Genomic DNA, 12,388 nt, shown 5'->3' with positions numbered 1-12,388 from the left:
ATCAAATAAGAATTTTTGTGTTACAGAAAACTTACGTCAAGGGGCTTGGACGTTATATCATCATTCTCAACACGCATCACTGCATCTGTGGTTTGTGATTACAGGCGTATACATGTTCTCTTATATCATTTAGACTGTATGTTTGTTTGCGCATCCATATTGTAAGGGTGATTCTCGCGCTGATGCCTTCGAAGTGTTAGAAAACTGTGCAAATTTCTTTTCAGATAGGGCTCCTTTCCAAGGTCATTACATGTGCACTTTTTTTTAATATTATTTCCAAGTTCCGCGCTCCCCACCCCTTCAACTCTTCCACACCGTCCTCGCTTCACCTTCCCCTCCGCCGCTAGGCCTGTCGCGCATGCGCAGAAAGATTCTGGCGCATAGTACGAGCCTGTGTTTAGGCGCTAGTCCAGCGCAGCCTCTCTCTCCGCCTCAGTGTGCACGGCGACATGGTGCGAGCGGCGAGTGGGGCGAGGTCCGTCCTCAGACAGCTGACGGCGATGGCGGTGCTGACTGCGTGCCTCGGCGCACTGAGTGAGTACACCGCGGTCCTCTTGGTCCAGCTGCACTGTTAGAAATTACAGTAAATTTACGGACATTACTCCGCGCGCGGGGTTGCCAAGTCGTCAGTCGCGCGCTGGCCGCTGTCGCAGTTCCTTGGTTATTTGCCTCCCTGCCACCCGATATGTTTCCTCGCGGCCAGACACCAGCTCCGCCGGGATCCACACGGCCTTCACATGCTGTGCGCGTTATATGTGCACGTGCTATTTTACACACTTTTTCAATTAAAACAGTTGTCAACTACAATTTCTTCGCTGAAACAATTTATTTATTTGGGATTTAGTTCCTATTTGAAGAGTGGCGTATAGCGAGAGATTCTGATGTATAATCTCGGCCCGGGCATGATTTTGTGGTCTAATTTCGAGCATAACCCGAAAACAATAAAAAATAATTCTCAGTCTTATAACTCTAATCGATTAAAAAACCTTTCACTCGGCAAGAAATAACTACTTTTAATTGTATTAAATACTTTAATAAAGTAATGTCTTAAATACTTCCTGAAATGTACAGGAACAAACACCACACAAAATTTAATGCTGTATTAAACAATGATACCCTTGCCAGATTTTTTTTGTGTAATTTTACAGAGTTTACAAAAATAGTTTTTATGTATGTACATTAATGATGCCATTGAAAGACATCATTTAATAATTTATACAATATGTGTACTATTTAAATAAATATATTAATCTATATATATAAAAATTTAGCTTCCGTATGTATTTGGCCGCAAAACTCGGAAAGTATACGATGGTTTGGATTGAAATTTTTACAGAACATTGCATCTTAACAGAAGAGTGTTTATATGAAATAAAAGTTTGGGAAAATCCACCGGAAAAGTCGGAAAAAAAAGTTTCTATAACTAAATATCATGGTCACCCAACTTAGTTCTGACCACGCTCGACGATGCTGTACCATATTGTCGAAGTTCAAGCACATCAGGCTACTCGACCATTGTGCCTTGACGACTATAATTTACACAAATATGCATATATATATATTTCAAGAAAGAATAAAAAACTTTATTTAATTTGAAAGTATATTCTTTCGACTCTATTGATAAAAATACGTTTAAATTAAAAATATTCAAATTTTTGGAGCACAGTAAAAAAAATGCATTTAACCACGAATATGCGAGTTAAACTTCAGAACGATCCAACAGCAGTCATATTTTCAAGACAATTAATTGAAGTTGGTAACGGCACTGCACCTACAAATCCAGAAACAGGAAAAATCAGCTTATCATCTGATTTATGCAACATCGTAGATTCAAAAGAGGAATTAGTAGACAAGGTATTCCAAAACATCGAAACAAAATTCAAAAATCATGCATGGTTGAGCGAACGAGCCATTCTAGCGGCTAAAAATGTTGACATACACGATATGAACAATAGTATTATAAACAGAATCGAAGGTGAAACAATGACATACAAATCTATTGATTCAGTAGTGCACCAAAATGAAGCAGTGAACTTTCCAACGGAATTTCTCAATTCACTCGATGTTCCAGGATTACCACCACATATTTTGAATTTGAAAATTGGTGTGCCAATTATATTGCTTCGAAATATCTGTCAGCCTAAATTATGTAATGGTACACGATTAGTAGTTAAAAAATTAATGGATAATCTTATTGAAGCAACAATTTTGATTGGACTTCATAAAGGTGAAGACGTATTACTTCCACGAATGCCACTTATTCCGACAGATATGGCGTTCGAGTTCAAACGACTTCAATTTCCAATACGCCTTGCGTTCGATATGACCATCAATAAAGCACAAGAACAATCTTTGCAAGTGTGCGGTTTGAATTTAGAAAATGAATGCTTCTCTCATGGACAGTTATATGTCGGGTGCTCCAGAGTCGGTAAACCATCTGATCTATATGTTTATGCAAAAAATGGGAAAACAAGGAATGTAATCCTTCCATTAGCTTTATAATAAAAATATTTAAGCTAAACACATTTTTATTTCTTCTATTACATTCCACAGCCATGCACAGTAAAATATTAAATTAAACAATGAATTAATATTAAACTGTGCCACAGCAAAGCGTGGCCGGGTTTAGCTAGTTACATATAATTTAGCATAAAAACATTAAAGATTGAAATTAACATGTTGACATACGTTTTTAAACAGAGAAATTATAGTCTTTCAATCACTTTCACTGCTACGATACACATAATATTACTTTAGTAAAAGAGATGTCTATACAAATTTATAAGTTCTAATTTAATCTAAAAATAAACATAAAAAATGTGTTTGATAACCCAAATTCTAAAAAAAAAAATCGTATTGCTTTTACGATCAAAATATGATCATAATATTATCAACACTGTTATATTAGGACTGTGTTAAAACAGAAGAAAACATGCATAACATTTAGGCGACCAAAACTGAAATAATCTGTTTTATTTTTTTGTTAAGTGATTTTTGAGATTCTTTTACAAAGTCAGGCTCTCGCGCATTTAGTCTTCGGGTATTTAATGGATCTGCTGTCTCTGGAAGCAAGCACTCCGCAAAAAATTGTTGTAGCTTTGAAAGCAAGAGTTTTCCCAAATTTCTTTGTCGAACAAAATTCTTTCAATATGGAAATCATTTTTTCGTATGAACTACAAAGTCGTAATATTTTCTACTGCCAAGTTGACCTTGAATCTGGTAAAAATATATATATATATATATATATATATATATATATATATATATATATATGTGGGTTTTCTTTAGACGCAAATCTCCAAGTTTTTCTTCGATACACATATTTTTTTCTTTTTTGAAACATAGTCCTTTAATTTATCGTCCCCAGCTGAAAATAAGCATTAAACTTCCAGAAAACCATCGTCTGCCACTAGTGCATCTGGAGATATTCCGAGAAATTAAAAGCGTGGGTGTACATAAAAAGCCACAATCTTCGACTTCGACATTTTTTAGTTTGGAATACATATTCTTAGCCACATTTTCGTTGACTCGTCCAAACTGAACGGCCTTGGAATTTATCTCCCTGTGATACAAAATTGATTTTACTAGACAGTGGCAGGATGTATGTGTTTATTTTACCACAAAACCGAAATTAGATGCTGTAAGTCTGTTCATAGGAGCATCCCTCCATTTAGTGTTCTCGTGTTGACCAACAGTACATCTTTACAACTCATGAATATTTTTTAATGTTGTTGCATCCCGATTCAGGTTTTCGAGGATAAAATTCATCTTTGTATCAAGTTCTTCAGGACTCAACACGTCTTCAGGACACAAAATGTCTTCAGCACTTGGACCATACTACAAATCAGGACCAGGAGTGTTGTTTGGTCGTCTCTTTTTATTTGGAGGGCCATCTTCATACTGGAGACAGCTAATTTTCAAAACTGTTTGGAAGTACTTTCCTGGGCTTCGACCAAATTTGTTTTTCCGTGGAATGAAGTGCCAGCTAGGACCACTGAAATGGGCCAGTCCAGCTCCCATACAACGAGCGTGATGAGAGCCTCTTTTAGCAAAGTTTACCCGTTTTCCATCTGAAAACTTAGCTACCATACTCATATATCGCTCAACCTGATTTTTGTTTTGTTAAGTACGAGTCTATCAGATTTCATTACCATTGGATCAATAGCCTTTTCAATAGCTTCCATAATCCCCGACTCTTTCACCAATGTCACAAAATTTTCATTGGTATTTTTTCTTTTTCAGTATTCTACACGGCAGTTTTCGTGACAATCGAATACATGGTGAGGACCATTTTTTTATGTCAAGTTTCAATCGAACGACATGTGTACCAACAATAGATGTTCCAGCAATTTCTATTGCTTTTCTAGCGCCGGATTTTAATCTTACTGTTCTTGATTCAAGAAAACGACGCGCAGAAGGTGGAAATGACATATTTCTGGAAAATTTGTGAAAATGTTTTTTTTTACAATGTGGTTTGCACACTCAATTTTTATGACTTCCCTTGCGTAAGGAACTAGCTGCTTTATTCTAGAGTAAACACTGAATCTCCGTCACCAATGTAAGTATTTTAACAAGTGCTGCTCAACACTCACGCAGAACCCTTCTACTATTATTGTTTGTTCCATTACAGTGCTTGGACCACTATAGTTTTTAAACAATGATGTTCATTCACCTTTTTGTCTTTGAGTCTTGCAAATTCGCATACAAAGCAATTACTTCCTTTTCACTCCCAGGTATAAGGGTTGGTTTGTTTCGGCTCCGATAATGCAACACGTCAAAAGAAAAAAAATTAACACGCACATTTTGACTGGATGTTATAATTACTGAAATATTTTATTTGGTGAACAACAGACTATAGAGTAAGCATTGGTGTAAACAGGAAGATAACTCACCACTCCACTTGAATTGTAACTATGTCCGTCAGTCCTCTTATTCCACCCGCCGTCCGCTAACGACACTAATAAGTGGTGTATCATTTTATACGTTGCCTATGGCAATAGCTAGTTTTATTTTTCCAATTCTCTATCATTTTCTTGGAAAGTTGTCTTTGCCGAAACAAAATAAAAAAAACATCGTATTAATAGCGTTAAGAAAAATTATGCAAATCACATGTAGGTACACATATTTCACTACACAAATCTGTCACATTATAGGGTTGTGCGAATAGTGGATTTTGGTGGTCGAAAATTTTTGAATCGAACAGGAATTTTTTTTAATATTATTGCGAATAATTTCTAAGTCGAAAAATTATCTTACATTTTCACTTAGATAGATACATAACAATACAGAACACAAGTAGTGAAAATATTAATACTATGATATTAACTTTTGCAGACAAAAGTGAAAATTGTACCCTGTTTATTATCTATTGAAGCAATGTAAACATCCTTAATATTCACATTTATCAAATATAAATATTAAAAAGTGCAGTGTTGTACTTTTTAAAATTAAAATTAAAATCCAAATTCCATGACCACAATGAATAACGGACCTTGCCAAGAATTGACAAAAAAAAAAGGAGGGGGGGGGGGGGAGAGAGAGAGAGAGAGAGTTGAGAATTTGTAAAATTTGAAGGAAGTAGGCTGGAAAATAACTTGCACTCATGGGTGCCGCGTGTTGAGATCCTCTTCAAGAAAACTATACTACCAGCCAGCTTGTGTTAGCTACCCAAGGTCGACGGCCACTGAAGAGTAGCTGGAATTTAAGATTCAGCGCTTCGTTTCGTGTTGTCACTGGGCGCCCTCACACTTACATACCCACACCACTTGAGGCAGACATTCCTCCAGCTGCCCGAAAGTAGCGGCAATATCCTGATAGTTCTTTAGATCTCTTAGGAGTGTCACGGGAAGGCTGACATTTCACAAATGTGGTAGCACGGTCGTGGGCGGCGAGTGCTAAGCGATGGTGTTATCTTGTGACGCGTATATTTATAAATGTGTTTGTTTGTAAATCTGTTTAGTTTCGCTATTTAAAACGTGTTTATCTTAAAACGTTCATTGGTTACCAAAAAGTAATCAGTAGGTATAAACCGGAGTCTAAACTGTTAACTGCCATTTTTACTTCCACGTATTATCATAACGAAAAAAGCAACCGTTTTTGCGGAGCGTTACAATACGACTGGGCACATAGCGGCGGTGAGGACTGCCATACACACAATGTGTGAGGTAACATTGCGTGAAATAAACCCTGTATTATTTGAATGCTGATATTGTCCCGTAGTTGCTAGCTGCCAGACGAACGGTATCAAATGGGTTCGTCGCATAAGCAGCCTTGACTGAGAAGACAAGCCGGCCGCCGTCCTGTCACGTGTCACAGCTTGTTTTGGTATCAATTCAGATACTACATGTACTTGTTGGCTATCAGTTTTTTTTCTTCTCATAAGACAGCCATCTATTAAGGTAAATAAATAGTTAGATAGAACAGTGTATTATTTTCGTACTAGAGAAGGTTGAATTCAGATTCAAGAGAAAAAAAAATGTTTTTATTAGGTTAGATCGGTGATGGTCAAAACTAGTCCAAATGACAATAACGATGCCTTTACCTGGAATAGTGAAGTGTCGTATGATTAAAAGTTTACTGTATATCGGCAAAAATGCAATAACGACAATAATATCTTATGAAAAACAGATAAGTTTGGCTTCACCTGAGTAACAACCAGCAACTTCAGATGTGCCTGTAAATATTAGAAATTTTAATCTTTAATATTCGACTTTCGAATGTGAATAGTTCATAAATAACTGCGCAACTATTCGTGTTTACGAATATCCGCACACCCCAATACATTTTACATTTTTTTTGTGACTAATATTGGTGTACTAAAATGAAATAAAATACTCATTTTTAAACAACTAATAAGATTTTCAAACTGTTTTCTCATTGCTATGTGGATTAATACAATGTAGCTTCCAAAGTAAAAACAAAATAATGCCTGATAAAGGGATTTATCTTTAAGTTACATTCAGATAGCCATCTAAAATTTACAATTATTCTTAGTAGTGTGTAATAGCCGGTCTGAAACAGGCTTCAGGCTGTGAAGCCGGGAGCCGGTCCACCATCTTGGATTGTGACGTCACGGCGGCCATCTTGGACTCAAAAAATCCTCAAAATTCCTCAAAAATGACTCAAAATTACTCGAAAGATCCCGTTTTGAGAAAAAATTTCACGTTTTCTTCCGCAAATATTCGAAAATTAGGATTTCGAAAAACCTCAATAGTCGTTTTGCCTTAGAAACCACGAAAATTCCTAAAAACGCCTTAAGCATCCATGTCTACAGCCACCGATAAGCAACTTTTCGGAATAAGGATTACATGACCGCCATCTTGGATTATTATGTCACCGTTGCAATTTCCGTTACGCCCGCCATATTTAAAATCCGCAATTTTTATGTTAGAAAATCGGGAACAATTATAAAAATCCTAAAAAAATTAAGTAATCGAATTAAATAATAAAAACTTTAAAAACCACTGTTTTACTTATCGTTACGGTCACCATCTTGGATTATATAAATGTTGCATGTTTCGTTACGCCCGCCTATTGGTTGAGTACTATGACATTGTTACACTTTATGTTATGTCCGTCATATTGGATCCTATTTTAATGTTGCATGTTTCGTAACGTCCGCCATCTTGAAAATATTTATTTATTATACGATTTTAATGAAAAAAATTTCAATATTCATCAAAAAATTAACTTATTAGAATTCCGATTTATTATATCCATTCCCGTTCTTGGTTCGAAACCGCTAAGAGCAAACGGCTGATCTTTCCTCCATGAAAGCTACCTATACAGACCTCACACCACCAATACAAAGGTACATATCGTCAACCAGTATGTCGTCATGTCCGCCATCTTGTCTTCGTCCGCTGGAGGCCACCATCTTGTTTTCGTCTGCTAGAGAATACTGGCAGCATGTTAGTATAATTTTCTGTTCACCATAACTTTGTCATCAACTGGTGGCATTAAACTTGGACCTTGACCTTTGACCTTGAAATTTAACCTTGACCTAGAAATATGACTTTGACCTTGAACTTTACCTTGACCCTGCAATTTGACCTTGACCTTGATATTTGACATTAAAAAACAAATTTTAAAAGCACAGAGCTTGGAGTCCTCAGTTCAAACCCAGTGAGGGCAATAAAATGGCCATTGATCCTTCCTCCACTGAAGCCACTGACATACTGACCTCCCACCACTAGTACTGAGGTATATATCGTCATCTGGTATGACGTCATGTCCGCCAACTTGTCTACGTCTGCTAAAAGACACCATCTTGTTATCGTCTGCTAGAGTGCGCTGACACCATGTTAGTTTTATTCTAACCTGCTAGAGTGCAGGAATCATTTATTACTGAGGTGCCCTGCCATCTTGAAATTTGGGCGCCATCTTGTAATCGTGTAATTATTTAGCTATAAATTCGGGGAAAAATCCAAAATTCATCAAAAAAATCACTCATTAATTTATATATTGAATCGCTTGATTCCTGTCCTCGGTTCGATACTTGAACAGTGAAAAGTGTAATTAAATATTAAATAAATTTTAAATTCTGTTTTCCATTCCCTTTCATGGAGTTTATAAATCATTCTCTCTTCAAAAATAAAACACAAAACAATGTACGACAGTGTTAGACCAATTAAATACCTTGCCGATAAGCCTAACATGATAGACTAGTTTTTCGATAATCTGAATAACCTCTAAACCGTTCATGTTCAAAACCATCCATACAGACCAATAGTCTCCGGACCAAGAGGCCGGTTCATAATCAATGTAAGACGTACAGAACAGTTATTTCCGAACCTCACGACCTTCCTCATCGTCAACTAAATATATTCAATTAAACCAACATATCATGTTTTAACGCTTCCAAAAAGACCAAGAATCCCATAAAAAGGCAGCACCATCAAAAAAGGAAGCACATTTTGGATGCACCATCAAAAAAGAAAGCACATTTAGAAGCACCATCAAAAAATGCAGCACATTTTAGAAGCACCATAGAAAAAGCACATTTAGAAGCACCATCAACACAAAGGCAGCAACTTTGGAAGCACCATTAAAAAAGGAACCACATTTTAGAAGCACCATCAAAAAAGGAAGCACATTTGGAAGCACCATCAAAAAAAGAAGTACATTAGGAAGCACTTTAAAAAAAGGAAGCACATTTGGAAACACCATCAAAAAGTAAGCACATTTTGGAAGCACATTTGGAAGCACCATCAAGAAAAGAAGCACATTTGGAAGCACCATCAAAAAAGGAAGCACATTTTGGAAGCACCTTCAAAAAAAAGGAAGCACATTCTACAAACCGAAAGCTTATTTAACGAAAAGGATTTACATCCTCACTTACATTCAACTCGGTAGGATGCGATCGTCTGTGTTAAGTTATATTATAAAGTCTCCATCAGTCTATGAATCCATCAGTTAGTATTTACATAAGTCATTGGCTCCAATATTCATTGGCTCCAATATTCATAGGCTCCAATAGTCATTGGCTCCAATATTAATTGGCTCCAATAGTCATTTCCTCCAATTTTAATTGGCTCCAATATTCATTGGCTCTAATAGTCATTTGCTTCAATAGTCATTGGCTCAATCAGTCATTGACTCCAACAGTCTTTTGGCTCCAACAGTCTTTTGGCTCCAATAGTCATTGGCTCCAACAGTCATTGACTCCATCAGTCATTGACTCCATCAGTCTTTTGTCTCCAAAAGTCATTGGCTCCAATATTCATTGGCACCAATATTCATTGGCACCAATATTCATTGGCTCCAATATTCATTGGCTCCAATATTGATTGGCTCCAATATTCATTGGCTACAATATTCATTGGTTCCAATATTCATTGGCTCCAATATTCATTGGCTCCAATATTCATTGGCTCCAATATACATTGGCTCCAATATTCATTGGCTCTTATAGTCATTGGCTCAAACAGTCTTTTGGCTACAATAGTCTTTTGGCTCCATCAATCATTGACTCCAACGGTGTTTTGGCACCAAAAGGCATTGGCTCCAATATTCAGTGGCTCATTTATTCATTGGCTCCAATATTAATTGGCCCCAATATTTATTTACCCCAATATTCATTGGCCCCAATATTCAGCGGCTCCAATATTCATCGGCTCCAATATTCATTGGCTCCAATGTTCATTGTCTCTAATATTCATTGGCTCCAATATTCATTGGCTCCAATATTCATCGGCTCCTATGTTCATCTGCTCCAATATTTATTGGCTCCACTTTAATTGACTCCAATATTCATTGGCTCCAATATTCATCGGCTCCAATAGTCATCGGCTCCAATAGTCTTTGGCTCCAATATTCATGGACTCCAACAGTATTTTGGCTCCAAAAGTCATTGGCTCCAACTGCCTTTTGTCTCATCAGCACCAAATATATTTGGCTAGAATTCTACGAGTCTAAGAGACTATGAGGCCACTAGGCTACGAGTCTAAAATTATCTAGCTGGTTACGAGTTTTACATGGCTGTGAGGCTACAAAGCTACGAAGCTTCTAGAACACAAGTTTACTTGACTGCGAGGATACAGGACTACAAGTCTGCATGAGTACTTGACTACGAAGCTACTTGTCTACAAGGCTGCAATTGCCGCATCTGTCTTCGACGGAATTTTCTCTTTTGCTCCAACTGCTTCAACAGCATTATGTTATAAGATTACAAGGCTACTTGCTTACGTAGCTTCAAGTCTACGAGGATCCAATTCATCATGACTGCGAGATTACGAGCCATGAGGTAACGACACTATGCGATTGCGAGTCTTCAAGGTTACGTAATCTCGAAGCTATAGGTCTACGAAGCTTCCAGAACGCATGGTTACTAGACTGCATGGCTAAAAGGCCGCGTGGCTACGAAACTTCATGACTCTAACTGACTGCAATAGCACCATTCATTGGTGAGAGTTAATTTATCTCATGCAAAATAACCTGTTTAAAGTAGTGTAGATTATTGTGAACAGATGACACCACATGTTGCTTACAGCTAAATATTTATTTTTATTTATGCTGGATGCGGGATGCTCACTAACGATCGCAATAGAAGGATAGCTTCTATAGACTCCAAGGAGAAGGAAGTTTGTTCTTCCAGTCAGTGTTTCACAGATTACGCAGAGCATATTATTTTACTGAGTAATGATATATTTATTTAAAATTCCATCTTATAAAAATATTGTAAGTGCTGATTTAGTAGCAGAAATTATCGAATTAAATGTAACTCCAAATAAAATAACATGACTCATTAGGCAAAAAAAAATCCTTCATGCAGAGAGCGGTATCTCAGAAAAGACAGAAGCACTTGAAGAAACCACAGGAATGATCGCAAGCACACGGAATAGCCATCCAATTATTGACAAGAATAATCAGGAGAACACAGAGAAAACAATAATAATATTGGCAAGAATAATCATAAGCACACGGAGAAAACCATCATAATATTGACATGGATAATCGGGAGCACACGGAGAAAACCGCCTCACATATTTTCTTTGTTAACATAAAATTAAAAAATTTTTTTAAAAAAATACAAAAAAACTGATTCTGCTAGCTTGTGAACTTCTCATTGATGTGCAAAGCTAGAGTTCAAGTTCAAGCCAGATATTTTTATATTTTTTGTAATTTTTATTTTAAATATTAAATTTTTTTTTAAATTTTATGTTAACAAAGAATATGTGTGGCTGTTTTCTCCGTGTGCTCACGATTATCCATGTCAATATTATGATGGTTTTCTCCGTGTGCTCCTGATTATTATTGTCAATAATTTGATGGTTTATTCCATGTGCTTGCGATAATACCTGTGGTTTCTTCGAGTGCTTTTGTCTATTCTGAGAAACCGCTCTCTGGATGAAGGATTTTTTTTGCCTAATGAGTCATGTCATTTTATTTGTGTTAGATACATTTAATTCGATAATTTCTGCTACTAAATCAACACTTACAATATAATTATCAGGTGGAATTTAAAAAAAAATAACATTACTCAGTCAAATAATATGCTCTGAGAAATCTGTGAAACGCTGACTGGAAGAACAAACTTCCTTCTCCTTGGAGTCTAGCGAAGCCATCCTTCTATTGCGATCGTTAGTGAGCATCCCGCATCCAGCATAAATAAAAATAAATATTTAGCTGTAAGCAACATGTGGTGTCATCTGTTCACAATAATCTACACTACTTTAAACAGGTTATTTTGCATGAGATAAATTAACTCTCACCAATGAATGGTGCTATTGCAGTCAGTTAGAGTCATGAAGTTTCGTAGCCACGCGGCCTTTTAGCCATGCAGTCTAGTAACCATGCGTTCTGGAAGCTTCGTAGACCTATAGCCTCGAGATTACGTAACCTTGAAGACTCGCAATCGCATAGTGTCGTTACCTCATGGCTCGTAATC

At 36.7% G+C, this 12,388-nt stretch overlaps 1 protein-coding gene across 2 annotated transcripts in view; it reads left to right on the top strand.

Annotated features, from left to right (window-relative positions):
• Positions 1–367: 367 nt before the first annotated feature.
• The window catches only part of LOC134530862 (prion-like-(Q/N-rich) domain-bearing protein 25), a 72,851-nt gene continuing 60,830 nt past the window's right edge, over positions 368–12,388 (top strand). Inside the window, exon 1 of one of the 2 annotated variants that reach the window (XM_063366126.1) lies at positions 368–534. In XM_063366126.1, the coding sequence (XP_063222196.1) occupies positions 450–534 (85 nt within the window). In that variant the 5' untranslated portion in view covers positions 368–449. The remainder of the gene's footprint in view (positions 535–12,388) is intronic. The other variant, XM_063366127.1, reaches the window with a different exon arrangement.

This window comes from Bacillus rossius, chromosome 3, assembly GCF_032445375.1.
Source record: "Bacillus rossius redtenbacheri isolate Brsri chromosome 3, Brsri_v3, whole genome shotgun sequence".
Taxonomy (NCBI): domain Eukaryota; kingdom Metazoa; phylum Arthropoda; class Insecta; order Phasmatodea; family Bacillidae; genus Bacillus; species Bacillus rossius.
The sequence above is the reverse complement of the archived record's forward strand: the minus strand, read 5'-3'. Positions and strand labels throughout refer to the sequence as shown.